This window comes from Oncorhynchus gorbuscha, linkage group LG09 (genome assembly GCF_021184085.1).
Source record: "Oncorhynchus gorbuscha isolate QuinsamMale2020 ecotype Even-year linkage group LG09, OgorEven_v1.0, whole genome shotgun sequence".
In the NCBI taxonomy this organism is placed as follows: Eukaryota; Metazoa; Chordata; class Actinopteri; order Salmoniformes; family Salmonidae; genus Oncorhynchus; species Oncorhynchus gorbuscha.
In genome coordinates, this window is record NC_060181.1 from 18852451 (window position 1) to 18877790 (window position 25340).

A 25340-nucleotide genomic window follows, 5' to 3' on the forward strand; every position below is an offset into this window, starting at 1 on the left:
GGTGTAGATGTCATGGCGAGGGTGTAGATGTCATGGCTAGGGTGTAAATGTCATTGCTAGGGTGTAAATGTCATGGCTAGGGTTTAAATGTCATGGCTAGGGTGTAAATGTCATGGCTAGGGTTTACATGTCATGGCTAGGGTTTAGATGTCATCGATAGGGTGTAAATGTCATGTCTAGGGTGTAGATGTCATGGCTAGGGTGTAAATGTCATGGCTAGGGTGTAAATGTCATGGCTAGGGTGTGAATGTCATTGCTAGGGTGTAAATGTCATGGCTAGGGTTTAAATGTAATGGCTAGGGTGTAAATGTCATGGCTAGGGTTTACATGTCATGGCTAGGGTTTAGATGTCATGGATAGGGTGTAAATGTCATTGCTAGGGTGTAAATGTCATGGCTAGGGTGTAGATGTCATGGCTAGGGTGTAAATGTCATTGCTAGGGTGTGAATGTCATGGCTAGGGTGTATATGTCATGGCTAGGGTGTAAATGTCATGGCTAGGGTGTAAATGTCATGGCTAGGGTGTTGATGTCATGGCTAGGGTGTAAATGTCATGGATAGGGTGTAGATGTCATGGCTAGGGTGTAGATGTCATGGCTTGGGTGTAGATGTCATGGCTAGGGTGTAAATGTCATGGATATGGTGTAGGTGTCATGGATAGGGTGTAAATGTCATGGCTAGGGTGTTGATGTCATTTCTACGGTGTAGATGTCATGGCTAGGGTGTAAATGTCATGGCTAGGGTGTAGATGTCATGGTTAGGGTTTAGATGTCATGACTAGTGTGTAGATGTCATTGCTAGGGTGTAGATGTCATGGCTAGGGTGTAAATGTCATGGATAGGGTGTAGGTGTCATGGCTAGGGTGTAAATGCCATGGCTAGGGTATCAATGTCATGGCTAGGGTGTAGATGTCATGGCTAGGGTGTAGATGTCATGGCTAGGGTGTAGATGTCATGGCTAGGGTGTAAATGTCATGGCTAGGGTGTAGATGTCATGGCTAGGGTGTAAATGTCATGGCTAGGGTGTAGATGTCATGGTTAGGGTGTAAATCTCATTGCTAGGGTGTAAATGTCATGGCTATGGTGTAGATGTCATGGCTAGGGTGTAGATGTCATGGCTAGGGTGTAGATGTCATGGCTAGAGTGTAAATGTCATGGCTAGGGTGGAAATGTCATGGCTAGGGTGTAAATGTCATGGCTAGGGTGTAAATGTCATTGCTAGGGTGTAAATGTCATGGCTAGGGTGTAGATGTCATGGCTAGGGTGTAAACGTCATGGCTAGGGTGTAAATGTCATGGCTAGGGTGTATATGTCATGGCTAGGGTGTAAATGTTATGGCTAGGGTGTAAATGTCATGGCTAGGGTTTAGTAGATGTCACGGATAGGGTGTACATGTCATGGCTAGGGTGTAGATGTCATGGCTAGGGTGTAAATGTCATGGCTAGGGTTTAAATGTCATGGCTAGGGTGTAAATTTCATGGCTAGGGTGTAAATGTTATGGCTAGGGTGTAAATGTCATGGCTAGGGTTTAGTAGATGTCACGGATAGGGTGTACATGTCATGGCTAGGGTGTAGATGTCATGGCTAGGGTGTAAATGTCATGGCTAGGGTTTAAATGTCATGGCTAGGGTGTAAATATCATGGCTAGGGTGTAAATGTCATGGTGAGGGTGTAGATGTCATGGCTAGGGTGTAGATGTCATGGCTAGGGTGTAAATGTCATGGCTAGGGTGTAGATGTCATGGCGAGGGTGTAGATGTCATGGCTAGGGTGTAAATGTCATTGCTAGGGTGTAAATGTCATGGCTAGGGTTTAAATGTTATGGCTAGGGTGTAAATGTCATGGCTAGGGTTTAGATGTCATGGATAGGGTGTAAATGTCATGTCTAGGGTGTAGATGTCACGGATAGGGTGTACATGTCATGGCTAGCGTGTAGATGTCATGGCTAGGGTGTAAATGTCATGGCTAGGGTGTAAATGTCATGGCTAGGGTGTAGATGTCATGGCTAGGGTGTAGATGTCATGGCTAGGGTGTAAATGTCATTGCTAGGGTGTAAATGTCATGGCTAGGGTGTAAATGTCATGGTTAGGGTGTGAATGTCATGGCTAGGGTGTATATGTCATGGCTAGGGTGTAAATGTCATGGCTAGGGTGTAAATGTCATGGCTAGGGTGTAAATGTCATGGCTTGGGTTTAGATGTCATGGATAGGGTGTAAATGTCATGGCTAGGGTGTAAATGTTATGGCTATGGTGTAAATGTCATGGCTAGGGTTTAGATGTCACGGATAGGGTGTACATGTCATGGCTAGGGTGTAGATGTCATGGCTAGGGTGTAAATGTCATGGCTAGGGTGTATATGTCATGGCTAGGGTGTAGATGTCATGGCGAGGGTGTAGATGTCATGGCTAGGGTGTAAATGTCATTGCTAGGGTGTAAATGTCATGGCTAGGGTTTAAATGTCATGGCTAGGGTGTAAATGTCATGGCTAGGGTTTACATGTCATGGCTAGGGTTTAGATGCCATGGATAGGGTGTAAATGTCATGGCTAGGGTTTAAATGTCATGGCTAGGGTGTAAATGTCATGGCTAGGGTTTACATGTCATGGCTAGGGTTTAGATGCCATGGATAGGGTGTAAATGTCATGTCTAGGGTGTAGATGTCATGGCTAGGGTGTAAATGTCATGGCTAGGGTGTAGATGTCATGGCTAGGGTGTAAATGTCATGGCTAGGGTGTGAATGTCATGGCTAGGGTGTGAATGTCATGGCTAGGGTGTATATGTCATGGCTAGGGTGTAAATGTCATGGCTTGGGTTTAGATGTCATGGATAGGGTGTAAATGTCATGGCTAGGGTGTAAATGTTATGGCTAGGGTGTAAATGTCATGGCTAGGGTTTAGATGTCACGGATAGGGTGTAGATGTCATGGCGAGGGTGTAGATGTCATGGCTAGGGTGTAAATGTCATTGCTAGGGTGTAAATGTCATGGCTAGGGTTTAAATGTAATGGCTAGGGTGTAAATGTCATGGCTAGGGTTTACATGTCATGGCTAGGGTTTAGATGTCATGGATAGGGTGTAAATGTCATTGCTAGGGTGTAAATGTCATGGCTAGGGTGTAGATGTCATGGCTAGGGTGTAAATGTCATTGCTAGGGTGTGAATGTCATGGCTAGGGTGTATATGTCATGGCTAGGGTGTAAATGTCATGGCTAGTGTGTAAATGTCATGGCTAGGGTGTTGATGTCATGGCTAGGGTGTAAATGTCATGGATAGGGTGTAGATGCCATGGCTAGGGTGTAGATGTCATGGCTTGGGTGTAGATGTCATGGCTAGGGTGTAAATGTCATGGATATGGTGTAGGTGTCATGGATAGGGTGTAAATGTCATGGCTAGGGTGTTGATGTCATTTCTACGGTGTAGATGTCATGGCTAGGGTGTAAATGTCATGGCTAGGGTGTAGATGTCATGGCTAGGGTTTAGATGTCATGACTAGTGTGTAGATGTCATTGCTAGGGTGTAGATGTCATGGCTAGGGTGTAAATGTCATGGATAGGGTGTAGGTGTCATGGCTAGGGTGTAAATGCCATGGCTAGGGTATCAATGTCATGGCTAGGGTGTAGATGTCATGGCTAAGGTGTAGATGTCATGGCTAGGGTGTGGATGTCATGGCTAGGGTGTGGATGTCATGGCTAGGGTGTATATGTCATGGCTAGGATATTTATGTCATGTCTAGGGTGTAGCTGTCATGGCTAGGGTGTAGATGTCATGGCTAGGGTGTTTGTGTCATGGCTAGGGTGTGGATGTCATGGCTAGGGTGTGGATGTCATGGCTAGGGCGTTTGTGTCATGGCTAGGGTGTAGATGTCATGGCTAGGGTGTAAATGTCATGGCTTAGGGTGTGGATGTCATGGCTAGGGTTTAGATGTCATGGCTAGGGTGTGGATGTCATGGCTAGGGTTTAGATGTCATGGCTAGGGTTTAGATGTCATGGCTAGGGTGTATATGTCATGGCTACGGTTTAGATGTCATGGCTAGGGTGTAAATGTCATGGCTAGGGTGTTGATGTCATGGCTAGGGTGTAAATGTCATGGATAGGGTGTAGATGTCATTGCTAGGGTGTAGATGTCATGGCTTGGGTGTAGATGTCATGGCTAGGGTGTAAATGTCATGACCAGGGTGTAAATACCATTGCTAGGGTGTAGGTGTCATGGCTAGGGTGTAAATAATAATAATAATAATAATAAATGCCATTTAGCAGACGCTTTTATCCAAAGCGACTTACAGTCATGTGTGCATACATTCTACGTATGGGTGGTCCCGGGAATCGACATGCTCTACCAACTGAGCTACAGAAGGACGTCATGGCTAGGGTGTTGATGTCATTTCTACGGTGTAGATGTCATGGCTAGGGTGTAGATGTCATGGCTAGGGTGTAAATGTCATGGCTTGGGTGTATGTGTCATGGCTAGGGTGTAGATGTCATGGCTAGGGTGTAGATGTCATTTCTACGGTGTAGATGTCATGGCTAGGGTGTAGATGTCATGGCTAGGGTGTAGATGTCATGGCTAGGGTGTGGATGTCATGGCTAGGGTTTAGATGTCATGGCTAGGGTGTGGATGTCATGGCTAGGGTTTAGATGTCATGGCTAGGGTGTGGATGTCATGGCTAGGGTGTGGATGTCATGGCTAGGGCACAGTAATATGATGTTTCAGTGAACAGTGTGAGACTGGTGGGATTTTGGACGTGGATAAATGTGCCGTTCTGTCAGGAGAGGAGTGGAGGAGAGGAGAAGCTTCAATCCAAGCAACCTCCTCCCTTCTTCTGCAGATGGCTTCTCTCCCTCACTGCAAGCTGTGGTGGGCTCACTGCTGTGTCTGTAAAGCAAACACCGCCATCTAGTGAAAAGGATGGTTTTCCACGATTTTCTCCACACTCCCGCTATTCAAAATAGTACAAGATGAATATCTGCAATATTTAATCAACGTTACTTTAATGAATCATTCCATCGGAGAAAATGTAAATACTCGTATCTAATTGGACACCAACACATTGATGCCATCAAGTGCCTTTAAGTACTTTTAAACACACTTAAATCAAGACACTGTGTGTAATGATGAAAGAGTTGTGTTGTGGGCTGGAAGGAATGTGTGCAGTGGGTACTAGCCTACTGGAACGTTTTGAGTCTCTGTTTTAAGCGTTACCTCGTTCTATTTTCTCTGCTTTATTCCAACCTTCCATCCTCATTAGAGAAGCACTTCATTAAACAGAGCCTGATGACTACAGCTCTCCTCTCCTCTCTGGAAAGACAGTTTGTGTGTGTATGGTGTGTGTGTTTGTGTGCCTGTTGACAACGATCTCCTTTCCCAACAACGTAAACAAAATCCTTTACATAGAGTTATTATATTTACAGTAGGTCTCCCTGTAGTGTGTGATGGTAACCAACTGGTCTATTAGCTGGTCCATTGTGTTATACCTTCACACTACTAATTAGAATTCTGCTGTTGTGTCATGTTGTGTGTGAAAGGGAATGTCAGTGTGTGTGGTTGTGTGTAAGAATATCATATATTTGCATGTCATTCTGTGTACTGTATATAGCTTGTGTTCACTCTGTTTTGTTCACTCTCTCTCTCTCTCTCTCTCTCTCTCTCTCTCTCTCTCTCTCTCTCTCTCTCTCTCTCTCTCTCTCTCTCTCTCTCTCTCTCTCTCTCTCTCTCTCTCTCTCTCTGTCTCTCCGTCTCTCTCTGTCTCCCCCTCTCTCTCTCTCTCTCTCTCTCTCTCTCTCTCTCTCTCTCTCTCTCTCTCTCTCTCTCTCTCTCTCTCTCTCTCTCTCTCTCTCTCTCTCTCTCTCCTCTCTGTCTCTCCCTCTCTCTCTCTCTCTCTCTCTCTCTCTCTCTCTCTCTCTCTCTCTCTCTCTCTCTCTCTCTCTCTCTCTCTCTCTCTCTCTCTCTCTCTCTCTCTCTCTCTCTCTCTCTCTCTCTCTCTCTCTCTCTCTCTCTCTCTGTCTCTCTCTCTCTCTCTCTCTCTCTCTCTCTCTCTCTCTCTCCTCTCTCCCCTCTCTCTCTCTCTCTCTCTCTCTCTCTCTCTCTCTCTCTCTCTCTCTCTCTCTCTCTCTCTCCCTCTCTCTCTCTCCTCTCTCTCTCTCTCTCTCTCTCTCTCTCTCTCTCTCTCTCTCTCTCTCTCTCTCTCTCTCTCTCTCTCTCTCTCTCTCTCTCTCTCTCTCTCTCTCTCTCTCTCTCTCTCTCTGTCTCTCTCTCTCTCTCTCTCTCTCTCTCTCTCTCTCTCTCTCTCTCTCTCTCTCTCTCTCTCTCTCTCTCTCTCTCTCTCTCTCTCTCTCTCTCTCTCTGTCTCTCTCTCTCTCTGTCTCTCTCTCTCTCTCTCTCTCTCTCTCTCTCTCTCTCTCTCTCTCTCTCTGCATAGATAATAAATAAAATCTCTCTCTCTCTCTCTCTCTCTCTCTCTCTCTCTCTCTCTCTCTCTCTCTCTCTCTCTCTCTCTCTCTCTCTCTCTCTCTCTCTCTCCCTCTCTGTCTCTCATTTACATTTACATTTAAGTCATTTAGCAGACGCTCTTATCCAGAGTGACTTACAAACTCTCCCTCTCTCTCTCTGTCTCTCCGTCTCTCTCACGCTCTCTCAATTCAATTCAATTCAAGGGCTTTATTGGCATGGGACAGATGTTAACATTGCCAAAGCAAGTGCAGTAGATAATAAACAAAAGTGAAATAAACAATAAAAAATAACAGTAAACATTACACTCACAGAAGTTCCAAAAGACATTTTAAATGTCATATTATGTATATATTCAGTGTTGTAACGATGCGCAAATAGTTAAACACAAACATGGGTTGTGTTTTCTCTCCCCCTTTCTCTCTCTCTCCCTCCACTTTCTCTCTCTCTCCCTCCACTTTCTCTATCTCTCCCTCCACTTTCTCTCTCTCTCCCTTCTCTCTCTCTCTCTCTCTCTCCCTCCAATTTCTCTCTCTCCCTCCACTTTCTCTCTCTCTCCCTCCACTTTCTCTCTCTCTCCCTCCACTATTTCTCTCTCTCCCTCCACTTTCTCTCTCTCTCACTCCCTCCCTTTCTCTCTCTCTCTTTCTCCCTCTTTCTCTCCCTCTCTCTTTTTCTCTCCCTCTCTCTCCCTCTGCCTCCTTCCCCCCTTCTCTCTACCTCCTCTCTCTCTCCCAGGCGGCCGGGGGCAATACATCTCACCAGGTCAGTTTTTCCTACTTTAATGGCTTCAACTCTCTCCTGAACAACATGGATGTCATTAGAAAGATCTACACCACACTGGCTGGGAGCAGTAGAGTCCTGGAAGCCACTAAAGGTTGGTAGACATACATACGCTGACACACATGCACGCATGCACACATGCACACACACACACGTTCATGCACGCACACACAGCATACATGCGTACACAGACACACACGCACACAGAGAATGTGTGTGTGTGTGGTAGTTTTGTTTGTTTTCTTTTTTCCACTCCCCACCCCCCACCTCCTCCTCCTTGTCTACATTTGATTGGCCCTGCTGGATGCGTCCCAACAGACACATGGGAAGTTTACCCAGAATTCTCAGCAGCAGTGGCGGGTCTCTCACTGGGCCTGTCTGTGACACATCCTCCCTGGCTCTGGTTTGGCTAGGAGTTTCCCCTGAGTTACAGATCTAGGATCAGCTAACCCTGCCCAAATTCTACCCTAAACCATTAGAGTGTAAACGGCCAGGACCAAACTAACAGTTGTTTCACAAATCACAAATAGCATAGAGGAAAGGAAAAACATACACAATATGTCATGATTTGACGTGATATGACGAGGCGGCAGGTAGCCTAGTGGTTAGAGCATTGGGCTAGTAACCAAAAGGTTGCAAGGTAAAAAATCTGTCATTCTGTCCCTGTCCAAGGCAGTTAACCCACTGTTCCTAGGCCATCATTGAAAATAAGAATTTGTTCTTAGCTAACTTGCCGGGTTAAATAAAGATAAATTAAAAAAAATAAGAATGACAGTTAACATGTGCTTAATCAAGAGTTATCAATTAGCTCAACAGCCCCCCTCCACATAATTTCTCTCACTCCCTCTCTACCTCAGATGCCAGTTGTTGAACTGTACCAATGTCTCTCCCTGTCTGGTATTTGCTGAGCACTGTAGGCTTGGTTCTCTCTCTCTTTCTCTCTTGATGCTGAGTAGGTCAGTCCACCGCATGGCTCTGGGGTTCTGGGTTCTGGGTATGTGAGTGTGATGCTATCGGGGCCTTATCGGGGGTGTGGGCCTGAGTTCCCTTGGCTGTTCCCACCGTGGCGTGGCCATGGCTGGGCTGTGGTGCCCCCCCAGCCACAGTCATTAGGCTCTACTGGGACCTGGTCTGTGCGTGCAGAGCTCCACGTCTCCATCTCTCTCTCGCCCCCCCCTCTGTGACCCCCACCAACTGGCCTGATTGATTCCGTATGTGAGGCGGGGCCACTGTTTTGGTTTGGAACGTCATCGCTGTGGTTACCGCCTCCACGCCCTCATTTCTTAGGGCAGGGCTGATTACAACATTCACTTCAATGAAATGAATGCAACTCGTTCTGTGGTCTGCTGCATGGAATATACACAATATATGCAAGAGTATGTGAACACCCCTTCAAATTTGTGGATTCAGCAACACCTGTTGCTGACAGGTGTATAAGATCAAGCACACAGCCATGCCCATAGACAAACATTAGCAGTAGAATGGCGTGACACTGTCATAGGATGCCACCTTTCCAACAACTCAGTTTGTCAAATTTCTGTCCTGCTAGAACTGCCCCGGACAACTGTAAGGGATGTTATAGTGATGTGGAACTGCTGAGTCCCACAAAACACCAGTCTCAACATCAACAGTGAAGAGGCGACTCCGGGATGGTGGCCTTCTAGGCAGAGTTGCAAAGAAAAAGCCATATTTCAGACTGGCCAATAAAAATAAAAGATTAAGATGGGGAATAGAAAACAGACACTGGACAGAGGAACTCTGCCTAGAAGGCCAGCATCCCGAAGTTGCCTCTTCACTGTTGATGTTGAGACTGGTGTTTTGCGGGTAGTATTTAATGAAGCTGACAGTTGAGGACTTGTGAGGCATCTGTTTCTCAAACTAGACACTCTAATGTACTTGTCCTCTTGCTCAGTTGTGCACTGGGGCCTCCCACTCCTCATTCTATTCTGGTTAGAGTCAGTTTGCGCTGTTCTGGGAAGGGTGTAGTACACAGTGTTCTACAAGAGCTTCAGTTTCTTGGCAATTTCTCGCATGGAGTAGACTTCATTTCTCAGAACAACAACTGACGAGTTTCAGAAGAAAGTCCTTTGTTTCTGGCCATTTTGAGCCTGTAATCGAACCCACAAATGCTGATGCTCCAGATACTCAACCAGTCTGTAGAAGGCCAGTTTTATTGCTTCTTTAATCAGAACAACAGTTTTCATCTGTGCTAACATAATTGCTAAATAGTTCTCTAATGATTAATTAGCCTTTTAAAATGATTATCTTGGATTAGCTAACACAACGTGCCATTGGAACACAGGAGTGATGGTTCCAGATAATGGGCCTCTTTATGCCTATGTAGATATTCCATTAAAAATCAGCCATTTCCAGCTACAACAGTCATTTACAACATTAACAATGTCTACACTGTATTTCTGATCAATATGATGTTATTTTTATGGACAAAAAATGAGCTTTTCTTTCAAAAACAAGGACATTACTAAGTGACCCCAAATGCATGAACTGTAGTGTAGATCTTTCTGTATAGATTGTCAGATGATATTTCTGTATAGACAGTCAGATGATCTTTCTGTATAGACAGTCAGATGATCTTTCTGTATAGACAGTCAGATGATCTTTCTGTATAGACAGTCAGATGATCTTTCTGTATAGACTGTCAGATGATGTTTCTGTATAGACTGTCAGATGATCTTTCTGTATAGACAGTCAGATTATCTTTGTGTATAGACTGTCAGATGATCTTTGTATATAAACTGAGAGTGAGTTGATGTCTGGGAGTAAACTGAGCTATCTGATCTATGCTCTACTGAATATATAAACTCAGCCTAAAAAGAAATGTCCCTTTTTCAGGACCCTGTCATTCAAAGATAATTCGTAAAAATCCAAATAACTTCACACATCTTCATTGTAATGGGTTTAACACTGTTTCCCATGCTTGTTCAATTAACCATAAACAATTAATGAACATGCACCTGTGGAACGGTCGTTAAGACACTAACAGCTTATAGACGGTAGGCAATTAAGGTCACAGTTATGAAAACCTAGGACACTAAAGAGGCCTCTGAAAAAAAAAAAAGAAAGATGCCCAGGGTCCCTGCTCATCTGCGTGAACGTACCTTAGGCATGCTGCAAGGAGGCATGAGAACTGCAGATGTGGCCAGGGCAATAAACTGCAATGTCTGTACTGTGAGACGCCTAACAGCGCTACAGGGAGACAGGATGGACAGCTGATCGTCCACGCAGTGGCAGACCACGTGTAAAAACACCTGCACAGGATCGGTACATCCGAACATCACACCTGCGGGACAGGTAAAGGATGACAACAACAACTGCCCAAGTTACACCAGGAACACACCATCCCTCCATCAGCACTCAGACTGTCCGCAATAGGCTGAGAGAGGCTGGACTGAGTGTTTGTAGGCCTGTTGTAAGGCAGGACCTCACCAGACATCACAGGCAACAACGTCGCCTATGGGCACAAACCCACCGTCGCTGGACCAGACAGGACTGGCAAAAAGTGCTCTTCACTGACGAGTCGCGGTTTTCAGGGGTGATGGTCAGATTTGCGTTTATCGTTAAAGGAATGAGCTTTACACAAAGGCCTGTACTCTGGAGCGTGATAGATTTTGAGGTGGAGAGTCCGTCATGGTCTGGGGCTGTGTGTCACAGCATCATCGGACTGAGCTTGTTGTCATTGCAGTCAATCTCAACGCTGTGCGTGACAGGGAAGACATGCTCCTCCCTCATGTGGTACACTTCCTGCAGGCTCATCCTGACATGACCCACCAGCCAAACTACTCGTTCTGTGCGTTATTTCCAGCAAGACAGGAACGTCAGTGTTTGGCCATGGCCAGCGAAGAGCCCAGATCTCAATCTTATTGAGCACGTCTGGGACCTGTTGGATTGGAGGGTGAGGGCTAGGGCCTTTCTCCCCAGAAATGTCTGAGAACTTGCAGGTGCCTTGGTGGAAGAGTGGGGTAACATCTCACAGCAAGAACTGGCAAATCTGGTGCAGTCCATGAGGAGGAGATGGACTGCAGTACCTAATGCAGCTGGTGGCCACACCAGATACTGACTGTTACTTTTGATTTTGACCTCACTTTGTTCAGGGACACACATTGTCCTGGCTCTTTGAATAAGCTGGTCACTCAATACCAGATACCAGAGCTATATAAATCACATTGTAAGTTAGCCATGGCTGAGTCCCAAATGCCACCCAAGAGCCTGGGTCCTGGTCAAAAGTAGTGCACTAAATAGGGAAATAGAATGCCATTTGGGATGTAACTCAACCCAGTTATCAACCTGTTCATTATGTACCTAACATTTCCCCTACTGTACACTGTCTGTCTGTCTAAAGAACAGATTAAGTCAATTCAATAAGGTTTTGTAAACAGGAAATACATGTGGGAACTAATTTAAGGGGATTATCTCAAACACTGTATTTGTGTATAGGATGTTGGACTTGTGGGAAAGATAGATTTTATTCTCAACTGGGATCACCTGTATAAATCAAAGATAAATAAAGTGGGAGTATCCGTCACACTCCTCTCATTTCCTTTCCTCTTCTCTTCTCTTTGTCTGCTCTTCCTTCCTCTCCTCTCATTTCCTCTCCTCTTCTCTCCTCTTTGTCTGCTCTTCTTTCCTTTCCTCTCCTCTCCTCTTCTCTCCTCTGCTCTCCTCTTCGTCCCCTTCTCCTCTCCTCTCCTTCTCTCCTGTAACAGAGGAGTTCATCATTGCGGCCCAGAGGTTTGGTCAGGTGACTCCGATGGAGGTGGACATCCTGTTCCAACTGGCCGACCTCTCTGAATCCCGGGGGTGAGTCACACACACACACACCCACACACACACATACACACACAGATGACAAGGCTAGGCCTCAAATAGATAGCCCTATTCAGTTTAATAGCTTAATTACAGTTGCGATCAAGATACATAATTATGCAAAACAGATCATACATGATAAGCCCTCTCAACCTCAGTTTTGAATTCCAGCAATATTGAATGAAGCTTCATATTAAAGGAAACATTTTCCCACAGTCATTGATACTGCATAGTGTAATCCATTCCTCTGATTGTATTTCCACATTAGCATGTACTGTTGTAGTTAATACTAGTTTTCAGTTTATTGGGTCTCAATAGCCTAATCCATGTGGTTGTCATTGGATCACTGGAGCTCGTCATACCCGGTCGTTCTTCTTCCAAAATGTCTGCTTTCACTGCAGCCTGATCAAATGAACCAGGCATGAATCTTCTGAATCCCATTTCACTCAAATATGCCTTCAAAACTCAGCATTTGTCTGAGGAAGAGGAGACACATACACAAGAGCATATACACACACACACACACACACAGGGGAAGGGGAGTCCACAGGGGAAGGGGAGTCCACAGGGGAAGGGGAGTCCACAGGGGAAGAGGAGTCCACAGGGGAAGGGGAGTCCACAGGGGAAGGGGAGTCCACAGGGGAAGGGGAGTCCACAGGGGAAGGGAGTCCACAGGGAAGGGGAGTCCACAGGGGAAGGGAGTCCACAGGGGAAGGGGAGTCCACAGGGGAAGGGGAGTCCACAGGGGAAGGGGAGTCCACAGGGGAAGGGGAGTCCACAGGGGAAGGGGAGTCCACAGGGGAAGGGGAGTCCACAGGGGAAGGGGAGTCCACAGGGGAAGGGGAGTCCACAGGGAAGGGGAGTCCACAGGGGAAGGGGAGTCCACAGGGGAAGGGGAGTCCACAGGGGAAGGGAGTCCACAGGGGAAGAGGAGTCCACAGGGGAAGGGGAGTCCACAGGGGAAGGGGAGTCCACAGGGGAAGGGGAGTCCACAGGGGAAGGAGTCCACAGGGGAAGGGGAGTCCACAGGGGAAGGGGAGTCCACAGCGGAAGGGGAGTCCACAGGGGAAGGGGAGTCCACAGGGGAAGGGGAGTCCACGGGGAAGGGGAGTCCACGGGGAAGGGGAGTCCACAGGGGAAGGGGAGTCCACAGGGGAAGGGGAGTCCACAGGGGAAGGGGAGTCCACAGGGGAAGGGGAGTCCACAGGGGAAGGGGAGTCCACAGGGGAAGGGGAGTCCACAGGGGAAGGGGAGTCCACAGGGGAAGGGGAGTCCACAGGGGAAGAGGAGTCCACAGGGGAAGAGGAGTCCACAGGGGAAGGGGAGTCCACAGGGGGGAGTCCACAGCGGAAGGGGAGTCCACAGGGGAAGGGGAGTCCACAGGGGAAGGGGAGTCCACAGGGGAAGAGGAGTCCACAGGGGAAGGGGAGTCCACAGGGGAAGGGGAGTCCACAGGGGAAGGGGAGTCCACAGGGGAAGAGGAGTCCACAGGGGAAGAGGAGTCCACAGCGGAAGAGGAGTCCACAGGGGAAGGGGAGTCCACAGGGGAAGAGGAGTCCACAGGGGAAGAAGAGTCCACAGCGGAAGAGGAGTCCACAGGGGAAGAGGAGTCCACAGGGGAAGGGGAACGCCAGCGGTTCTTCTAACTGTACACGGCTCACGTGCCAATTTCTCTTGCTCCATAGGGTCGACCGGTGGCGTAGAGTGCCAGTAATTTGTGCCCTCTCTGAGCACCTGATCATTATTTCTGGGCAATGGGATACTTTAATAGTCTCCCCAGCCTCTGATTGGAGATGCAGGAGATAATTGTTCCCAATAATCGGAGGAGATTGAGCTGCTCCCAAATCTGGGAACGTCACAGAGATGTTATGTGGACGCTGGGGCGCATGCACAGAGTTGGAGAGGTCCCCGGAATCACGGACAAATGTTTTGTTTTGTTTGGATGCAGCGAGGGAAAGGGAGAATAAGGGAGAAGGATGTAGCTGGTCATTGATATTGTTGAATATCAAGTATCGTTGAAAATCTTACCAGGGGTCAGAAGGAAAAAGTCAGAAGCATTTAAATGGTAGAACCGTTTGAAACTTTTCCCTCTCTCCTCCTCTCTTCCAGCCGTGTTGGTCTGGTGGACATTGACAGGATTGCTCCACTAGAGGAAGGGGCCCTCCCATACAACCTGGTGGAGGTCCAGAGACAGGTAAAAGAGAAAGAGAGAAAGAAGGACAAATGAGAGAAAAGAAGACTTGCTGATGGTTTTAGCATCTTTTTCAGCTTCAGAGATATAGGCTGCGATTCAATTCAAAGCTCTGTAGCGCAGTGGACTATAACATACTTTTAAAGGTAATTTACAGTTGAGCCGGCTTGCGCAGCCTTTGCCATGAATGCGATCTGTGCAAATGCCTTTAAAAGGTGCATTGTCGGCTGTTTAGTGGCCTGCACTATAGAGCACCTTGGATTGAATCCCGGCCATAGTTATTCTCTAACTGTAGTCTAGAAACATGTCCTGGTAATGGTCAGAGCAAAAGTTCACTGTTGATGTTGGGTCTTTCTATGATTACTTCCATTACTGAATATATATGAGCAATACACCAGGACAGACTTATCCAACATGAAACATAAGAAACTGAAGAAAAAATTAAATCTTTCTAAATCCCCACATACCAGTCCGATTTTCCCAGCACACTTGCTCTGTTTGTGTCATATTCTCAAATGACAGCCATTGAACTAAATGCCAAGGAGAACACAACTTCTAAAAGTGTGTCTTTGATTGGATCTCTCCAGAGAAAGAAATACAATTAGATATCAGAAACCTCTCTATGACAGTATACTGTATCTTTGTCAACATAAAAAAAAACCTAAGTAAGACTAACTCCAGCCGTTTAAATAGGTTACAGGGCCTTCAAAAAGTATTCACATCCCTTGACTTTTTCCACATTTTGTTGTGTTACAAATTGGGATAAAAATGGACTTTGTTTTTGTATTTTCTTTTTATGTACACAAAATGCTCTGTAATGTCAAAGTGTAAGAAAAATTCTAAAATAAAACACTTAATATATCTTGATTAGATAAGTATTCAACCCTGTGATTATTATTATTATTATTATTATTATTATTATTATTATATTCAACCCCGTATTCAACCCCGATTACAGCTATGAGTCATTTGGGTAAGTCTCTAAGGCCCCGATTGCTTTTTTATGCAGTTTTCTCTATATGCGTATTCTGACGTGGAACTTAAGCATGAGAATAGAATGCTATTCACCCACTACTGGTTTAGGGTGGAGATCTCAGAAATGAAGGTTTGGCGGAGGTGTGTCTACAGATCAGCCATATTCTGACCTTGACTTAATTCCACCACCTTTACGCATGAGGAAACCATGAATATGGTCGGGCGAAACTACCGGTTCCAAGTGGAAAAAGCATCTACTTTTCACATAGAAATAACAGCATTCTCCATGACCTATCATGTATACATGAATAAAAGCTATTGATAAGAGCGAGGTCAATTTAAAAAAATTATATAATCCGTTTGGGTAAATAATAAATACACAAACCTCTGTTACGTCTGCTAATTTGGGATAATGTAGCCTACTTGAATCATTATGGAACTCAGACCACACGTATTAGGTTAAACCTGGAGCCTGGCACATGGTTCAGGACTGGAACGTTGTCATACAGTTCCATGATTAGGGTAGATTTATAGAACTACTGTTCAACCCCTATTGTACATCTGTTTTCACCTTCCAATATTTCATGGTTTGAACTTGAATATGACAACTTTCAGAATGAATCAATCCACTGTATTTTTTATTAATCAATATATTTTGTACTTAAAGGCTCTCCAAAACAGTTTTTTAAATAATTAATACGTACTTTCCTAGCCCTAAAATGTGCCTAAATAATCTAAAAGATTTTTTCAATCTACCAGTTGGTGCTGAAACTGAGATGAAGATGCATAGATGGCATACTTTCAATGATCCCTATTTTCTGAACCCTTTCTCTCAATGTGTTCTATTTACTCTGTTGACAAAATTATAATTAAAGTTACACCTTATTTAAAGGGATGGCTTAAGATAAAGGTAATGAAAACTCCATGAGACAATCTGTTGGCCAGTAAGTGGGAGGGTTTTCATTGGTTGAATTACATTTATTCAGTGCGCGCAAGGTAACCTCGCCTGCAAAGCCCGTTACGCACCTGCATAAGGTAAGTCTGAATGCCAACTACTAAGAAGTGCGTAAGAAAGGCAGAATTTCCTAAATTGGGATCTGTCCCTGGAAGCTTTGCACACCTTGATTGTACAATATTTGGCCATATTTGTTTTTTTAAAGTCTTCAAGCTCATTGCTGGACAGCCATTTTTTCAAGAAAATTTCATTTTAAAACTGTAACTAGGCCACACAGAAACATTCAATGTCGTCTTGGTAAGCAACTCCAGTGTACACTGAGTATACAAAACAAGAGCACTTGCTCTTTCCATTACATAGACTGACCAGGTGAATCCAGGTGAAAGCTATGATCCCTTATTGATGTCACTTTTTAAATCCACTTCAATCAGTGTAGATGAAGGTGAAGAGACAAAAGAAGGATTTTAAAGCCTTGAGACATGGATTGTGTATTTGTTGCATTCATAGGGTTTTGTTAGACTTCATTGATGTCACTTGTTAAATGCACTTCAATCAGTGTAGATGAAGGGGAGGAGACAAGTTAAAGAAGTTTTTTTAAGCCTTGAGACATGGATTGTGTATTTGTGCCATTCATAGGGTTTTGTTAGACTTCATTGATGTCACTTGTTAAATCCTCTTCAATCAGTGTAGAGCAAGGGGAGAAGACAAGTTAAAGAAGGATTTTTAAGCCTTGAGACATGGATTATGTATTTGTGCCATTCATAAGTTTTGTTAGACTTCAGTATTTTACGGCAAAAAAGAGCTTCTGGATATCAGGACAGCGATCACTCACCTCGGATTAGACAAAGAGCTTCTGGATATCAGGACAGCGATCACTCACCTCGGATTAGACAAAGAGCTTCTGGATATCAGGACAGCGATCACTCACCTCGGATTAGACAAAGAGCTTCTGGATATCAGGACAGCGATCACTCACCTCGGATTAGACAAAGAGCTTCTGGATATCAGGACAGTGATCACTCACCTCGGATTAGACAAAGAGCTTCTGGATATCAGGACAGTGATCACTCACCTCGGATTAGACAAAGAGCTTCTGGATATCAGGACAGTGATCACTCACCTCGGATTAGACAAAGAGCTTCTGGACATCAGGACAGTGGTCACTCACCTCGGATTAGACAAAGAGCTTCTGGATATCAAGACAGCGATCACTCACCTCGGATTAGACAAAGAGCTTCTGGATATCAGGACAGTGATCACTCACCTCGGATTAGACAAAGAGCTTCTGGATATCAGGACAGTGATCACTCACCTCGGATTAGACAAAGAGTTTCTGGACATCAGGACAGTGATCACTCACCTCGGATTAGACAAAGAGTTTCTGGACATCAGGACAGTGATCACTCACCTCGGATTAGACAAAGAGCTTCTGGATATCAAGACAGCGATCACTCACCTCGGATTAGACAAAGAGCTTCTGGATATCAGGACAGTGATCACTCACCTCGGATTAGACAAAGAGCTTCTGGATATCAGGACAGCGATCACTCACCTCGGATTAGACAAAGAGCTTCTGGATATCAGGACAGTGACCACTCACCTCGGATTAGACAAAGAGCTTCTGGATATCAGGACAGCGACCACTCACCTCGGATTAGACAAAGAGCTTCTGGATATCAGGACAGCGACCACTCACCTCGGATTAGACAAAGAGCTTCTGGATATCAGGACAGCGATCACTCACCTTGGAATAGATAAAGAGCTTCTGGATATCAGGACAGCGACCACTCACCTCAGATTAGACAAAGAGTTTCTGGATATCAGGACAGTGATCACTACCTCGGATTAGACAAAGAGCTTCTGGATATCAGGACAGCGATCACTCACCTCAGATTGTACAAAGAGCTTCTGGATATCAGGACAGTAATCACTATCTCGGATTAGACAAAGAGCTTCTGGATATCAGGACAGTGACCACTCACCTCGGATTAGACAAAGAGCTTCTGGATATCAGGACAGCGACCACTCACATCGGATTAGACAAAGAGCTTCTGGATATCAGGACAGCGATCACTCACCTCGGATTAGATAAAGAGCTTCTGGATATCAGGACAGCGACCACTCACCTCGGATTAGACAAAGAGTTTCTGGATATCAGGACAGTGATCACTACCTCGGATTAGACAAAGAGCTTCTGGATATCAGGACAGCGATCACTCACCTCAGATTGTACAAAGAGCTTCTGGATATCAGGACAGTAATCACTATCTCGGATTAGACAAAGAGCTTCTGGATATCAGGACAGCGATCACTACCTCGGATTAGACAAAGAGCTTCTAGATATCAGGACAGTGATCACTACCTCGGATTAGACAAAGAGCTTCTGGATATCAGGACAGCGATCAATACCTCGGATTAGACAAAGAGCTTCTAGATATCAGGACAGAGATCACTACCTCGGATTAGACAAAGAGCTTCTGGATATCAAGACAGCGATCACTCACCTCGGATTAGACAAAGAGCTTCTGGATATCAGGACAGCGATCACTCACCTCGGATTAGACAAAGAGCTTCTGGATATCAGGACAGCGATCACTCACCTCGGATTAGACAAAGAGCTTCTGGATATCAGGACAGCAATCACTCACCTCGGATTAGACAAAGAGCTTCTGGATATCAGGACAGCGATCAATACCTCGGATTAGACAAAGAGCTTCTAGATATCAGGACAGAGATCACTACCTCGGATTAGACAAAGAGCTTCTGGATATCAAGACAGCGATCACTCACCTTGGAATAGATAAAGAGCTTCTGGATATCAGGACAGCGACCACTCACCTCAGATTAGACAAAGAGTTTCTGGATATCAGGACAGAGATCACTACCTCGGATTAGACAAAGAGCTTCTGGATATCAAGACAGCGATCACTCACCTCGGATTAGACAAAGAGCTTCTGGATATCAGGACAGCGATCACTCACCTCGGATTAGACAAAGAGCTTCTGGATATCAGGACAGCGATCACTCACCTCGGATTAGACAAAGAGCTTCTGGATATCAGGACAGCAATCACTCACCTCGGATTAGAAAAATATTTTTTATTCAACATGCAGGACGCACAGGACATTCTCTGAACACCTGACAAGGCCAACATCCTAGTTATTTGCAAGAGGAAGAGACATAGGTACAGGGGACACAGAGCAGGGGTGCCTTGTAAGGATCCGCAGAAGGCGAGTGGGAAAGCTGCCATTACCTTCAATATTACTTGCCAACGTGCAATCCTTGGACAATATTAGTCAATATTACTCGCCAACGTGCAATCATTGGACAATAAATTTGACACGGTACGATCATGAATATCCTACCAACGGGACATCAAAAACTGTAATATTTTATGTTTCACGGAATTGTGGCTGAATGATAACATGGATATTCAGCTAGCGGGATATATGCTGCACCGGCAAGATAGAACAGCACACTCTGGTAAGACGGTAAGACGGGGGGGGCACAAAATGCATATTTGTAAACAACAGCTGGTGCACAAAATCTAAGGAATTCTCTAGATTTTGCTCGCCTGATGTAGAGTATATTGTGATAAAGTGCAGACCACTCTATTTAATTATATATACAATGTTGTTGATCCATCATCAGTTTTCTCCTATCAGAGCCATTAAACTGTGTAACTGTCATGGTGAAATCCCTGAGCAGTTTTCTTCCTCTGAGGCAACTGAGTTTGGAAGGATGCCTTTAACTTTGTAGTGACTGAGTGTATTGATACACCATCCAAAGCGTAATTAATAACTTCACCATGCTCAAAGATACATTCAGTTTCTGCTTTTTTAAATATTTACCCATCTACCAATAGGTGACCTTTTTTGCGAGGCATTGGAAAACCTCCTTGGACTTTGTGCTTGAATCTGTGCTTGAAATTCACTCCCTTGACTGAGGAACCTTACATATGATTGTATGTGTGGGGTACAGTAATTAGGCAGTCATTCAAAAATCATGTTAAACACTATTATTGCACACAGAGTGAGTCCATTCAACTTACAGTTGAAGTCAGAAGTTTACATACACTTAGGTTGGAGTCATTTAAACTCGTTTTTCAACCACTCCACAAATGTCTTGTTAACAAACTATAGTTTGGCAAGTCGGTTAGGACATCTACTTTGTGCATGACACAAGTAATTTTTCCAACAATTGTTTACAGACAGATTATTTCACTTATATTTCACTGTATCACAATTCCAGTGGGTCAGAAGTTAACATACCATAAGTTGACTGTGCCTTTAAACAGCTTGGAAAATTCCAGAAAATTATGTCATGGCTTTAGAAGCGTCTGATAGGCTAATTGACATAATTTGAGTCAATTGGAGGTGTACCTGTGGATGCATTTCAAGGCCTACCTTCAGACTCAGTGCATCTTTGCTTGACATCATAGGAAAATCAAAAGAAATCAGCCAAGACAATTGTAGACCTCCACAAGTCTGGTTCATCCTCGGGAGCAATTTCCAAATTCCTGAAGGTACCACGTTCATCTGTACAAACAATAGTACCCAATTATAAACACCATGGGACCACGCAGCCGTCATACCACCGGATGGGGACACCTTCTGTCTCCTGGAGATGAACGTACTTTGGTGCGAAAAGTGCAAAAAAGTATCTATATCCACTGTAAAACGAGTTCTATATTTACATAAAATGAAAGGCCGCTCAGCAAGGAAGAAGCCACTGCACCAAAACCGCCATAAAAAAGCCACGGTTTGCATGATGAAACAAAAATAGAACTGTTTGGCCATAATGACCATCGTTATGTTTGGAGGAAAAAGGGGGAGGCTTGTAAGCCAAAGAACACCATCCCAACCATGAAGCATGTGGGTTTGCAGCATCATGTTGTGGGGGGTGTTTTGCTGCAGGAGGGACTGGTGCACTTAACAAAATGGATGGCTTCACGAGGAAGGAAAATTATGTGGATATATTGAAGCAGCATCTCAAGACATCAGTCAGGAAGTTAAAGCTTGGTTGCAAATGGGTTTACCAAATGGACAATGACCCCAAGCATACTGCCAAAGTTGTGGCAAAATGGCTTAAGGACAACAAACTCAAGGTGTTGGAGTGGTCATCACAATGCCCTGACCTTAATCCCATAGAACATTTTTGGGCAGAACTGAAAAAGTGTGTGCGAACAAGGAGGCCTACAAACCTGACTGAGTTACACCAGCTCTGTCAGGAGGAATGGGCCAGAATTCACCCAACTTATTGTGAGAAGCTTGTGGAAGGCTACCTGAAACATTTGACCCAAGTTAAACAATTTAAAGGCAATGCTCCCAAATACTAATTGAGTGTATGTAAACTTCTGACCCATTAGGAATGTGATGAAAAAAATAAAAGCTGAAATAAATCATTCTCTCAACTATTATTCTGACATTTCACATTGTTCAAATAAAGTGGTGATCTTAACTGACCTAAGACATGTATTTTTTACTAGGATTAAATATCAGGGAATTGTGAAAAACGGAGTTTAAATGTATTTGGCAAAGGTGGTTGTAAACTTCCGACTTCAACTGTGTTATGTTACTTTTTTAACTAATTTATACTCCTGAACCTATTTAGGTCATAACAAAGGGTTGAATACTTATTGACTCAAGACATTTCAGCTTTTAATTGTTTATTCATAAAAAATGTAAAAATAAATATATTTAATCCACTTTGACATTTTGAGGTATTGTGTGTATAAAATGTATATTTAATCAATTTTAAATCAGGCTGTAACACAACAAAATGTAGGAAAAGTCAAGGGGTGTGAATATTTTCTGAATACACTGTATTTCAAATATACTGAGGGGGGAAATGAGAAATGACTGAGTGAAGGGGTTTGAAACAAAACAGTTGAGGACGAAACGAAAGGTCAAGAAAAAAGAGGTTGGATGGATGTTTGTTGTTTTCCTCCTGTTAGTAGCTCTGCCTGGTCTGCAAAGTGAGACAGCGCGGTGTTGCGGGGTGATTTCCTCCCTCTCCCCTGACTGCAGCCAGACTAGGCTCCAGGCCGGACCGGAGCAGGGACCCCGGTTAGAGCCGCCAGTCCCACCACAATGAGCCGCTTTGGGCTGTGGTCTGGCCTCCGCGGGCTTCAGGCCAGCTCTCCCTCTGAACCTACAACCTCCACCCCTCCTCTCTTCCCCTCTCTATCCCCTACGCCACTGGCTGTGACTCAGAGAAACAGGGAGGGAGGAGGGAAAGGAAGGGGGGAGATCTTCTAGGGGCATTAGGGGCCGACAGAGGGGGGTCAGGGGCTCAGATAGTTCCTGACAGGTGGACCTGTTCCATAGAGGGGCCCACCTCTCCACCATAGAGGGCTCCACCTCTCCACCTCCTTTACCCAGGGATGAGGGCTGAGCAGGCCCGGCTAGGCGACAAGTACTGTGGAATAGAATGTTCGGTGTTCTGGCTGGCTATAACTGTCTAACAGCAATAGTAACACTCAGCTGGTTTTTTGCTCTGATGTGTGCCTATGGCATGGGCAGGGGCTGGGGTGGAATCCAATCAAAGCAAGGCTTCTGATTCTGGGTTTGTTCCACTAACTTCCTACCCAATGTTTCTGTGCCTGATTGAAGTTTCTCAAATGAATCTCTGTAATTCAAGAGAGTTTTAACATTCAAATGGATGGGAATCGGTGCTAGAGGGCAATTAATTTTATCACTGTATGCCATCATAAATGTGAATATATAGCCTATAGAGATAATTGAAATGAAATATCTTGTGGCGTCACATGAGATGACTAAGTACCGCATGTGATGTTGTCTAATCATGTCATGACTCATGACACAGAATAGACTACAGTGTTTTATTCAGCATCGTGATTCCCTGAAGTGAACTCAACGTAACACTTACAATCTTTAAGCTTTTCTAAAGGATAGATGAAATATAGGCATTTAAGTGATTCTGATGACGCATGTAAACTGTCTGATCTGAATTGATGTAGGACTGAATATAAATGAGCTTTATAATGGGAAATGAGACAGTGTACTGCTCTTGTTACTCTGTGGGAATCAAGATGGGGCTAAAGGCATCCGCATGCTTCCCAGTCGAAAAGATGGGGCTAAAGGCATCCGCATGCTTCCCAGTCGAAAAGATGGGACTAAAGGCATCCGCATGCTTCCCAGTCGAAAAGATGGGGCTAAAGGCATCCGCATGCTTCCCAGTCGAAAAGATGGGGCTAAAGGCATCCGCATGCTTCCCAGCCGAAAAGATGGGGCTGAAGGCATCCGCATGCTTCCCAGCCGAAAAGATGGGGCTGAAGGCATCCGCATGCTTCCCAGCCGAAAAGATGGGGCTAAAGGCATCCGCAGGCTTCCCAGTCGAAAAGATGGGGCTGAAGGCATCCGCATGCTTCCTAGTCGAAAAGATGGGGTTGAAGGCATCTGCATGCTTCCAAGTCGAAAAGATGAGGCTGAAGGCAACCGTATGCTTCCCAGCCGAAAAGATGGGGCTAAAGGCATCCACAGGCTTCCCAGTCGAAAAGATGGGGCTAAAGGCATCCGCATGCTTCCCAGTTGAAAAGATGGGGCTGAAGGCATCTGCATGCTTCCCAGTTGAAAAGATGGGGCTAAAGGCATCCGTATGCTTCCCAGTTGAAAAGATGGGGCTAAAGGCATCCGCATGCTTCCCAGTTGAAAAGATGGGGCTAAAGGCATCCTCATGCTTCCCAGCCGAAACAGTTCAGAAGATTTTGTGCATATATTATGACAACATTTTGTGATGTTTTTGTTTGTTTTGGACTTCGGTGAGGATTTGGGCACACCATCTTTTTACTGGAGGCAAGCCAAAGTTCTTCGGTGATTGGTCAACAGTGGGGATTCCTCAGTAAAGTCTTTGTTGTCATTCAACGAGTGGAGACTTGTTTTTATGCAATTTACTTTATTGAGAAATACTGCGCCAAACTTCTTACATAAATATAAAATGGTGCGACTAAGATCTCCTTTGTAAAAAAAAAGTAAAAATTAATAACAGATTTCTTGTTATCTAAATTCTGACTATTTTGAAGAAGGGCATACTGGCTACGGTGTCTCAAAATGGACAAACCGTACATACTATTGCCGCTTTTTTCAAATTTTTCAATTGAAGGTGTTTTAAGGGAGTATGCGAGCACACTCGTTCAGTTCGGCTAGGTGCCAGCCGAACTGAAACATGCTGACGCCTTTAGGGCTCAACTACAAGGTCTGACTTCTGATTTAAACATGGGATATTATGGCTTGTCTGATATATCTTTCTCTCTTTTTTCTCTCTCTCTCTTCGCTCTCTCTTTTCAATTCAATTCAAGGGAATGTATTGGCATGGGAAACATATGTTTAAATATAGATAATAAACAAAAGTGAAATAAACAATAAAAAATTAACAGTAAACATTACACTCACAAAAGTTCCAAAAGAATAAAGACATTTCAAATGTCATATTATGTCTAAATACAGTGTCTAAATACAGTTTTGTAACGATGTGCAAATAGTTAAAGTAAAACATTGAAAATAAATAGGTTGTATTTACTATGGTGTTTGTTCAGTGGTTGTCTGTTTTCTGTGGTGACAGGTCACAAATCTTGCTGCTGTGATGGCACACTGTGGTATTTAACTTTTTTCTCTCTCTCTCTCTCTCTCTCTCTCTCTCTCTCTCTCTCTCTCTCTCTCTCTCTCTCTCTCGTGTCACTCTCTTTCAGCTGTCTGGTGGGGATCCGTCCCGCTCTGTTTTTATCCAGGTAGCAGAGTCCGCTTACAGGTTTGGCCTGGGTTCCATCGCTGGTGGTAAGTCAAGGTTATGTCTCAAATAGCACCCTATTCCCTATGTAGTGGATAACCCTATTCCCTACGTCTCAAATAGCACCCTATTCCCTATGTAGAGGATAACCCTATTACCTACGTCTCAAATAGCACCCTATTGCCTATGTAGTGGATAACCCTATTCCCTACGTCTCAAATAGCACCCTATTCCCTATGTAGTGGTTAACTCTATTCCCTATGTAGTGGATAACACTATTCCCTACGTCTCAAATAGCACCCTATTGCCTATGTAGTGGATAACCCTATTCCCTATGTAGTGGTTAACTCTATTCCCTATGTAGTGGATAACCCTATTCCCTATGTAGTGGATAACCCTATTCCCTATGTAGTGGTTAACTCTATT

The 25340-nt window shown here is 44.6% G+C and overlaps 1 protein-coding gene across 2 annotated transcripts in view; it reads left to right on the forward strand.

Annotated features, from left to right (window-relative positions):
• The window catches only part of LOC124043243 (calcium-binding mitochondrial carrier protein Aralar2-like), a 141928-nt gene that overhangs the window by 47769 nt on the left and 68819 nt on the right, over positions 1-25340 (forward strand). For both annotated transcript variants that reach the window (XM_046361605.1, XM_046361606.1), the window contains exons 7-10: positions 7177-7315; positions 11946-12039; positions 14155-14239; positions 24877-24961. In XM_046361605.1, coding sequence (XP_046217561.1) covers positions 7177-7315; positions 11946-12039; positions 14155-14239; positions 24877-24961 — 403 coding nt within the window. The remainder of the gene's footprint in view (positions 1-7176; positions 7316-11945; positions 12040-14154; positions 14240-24876; positions 24962-25340) is intronic.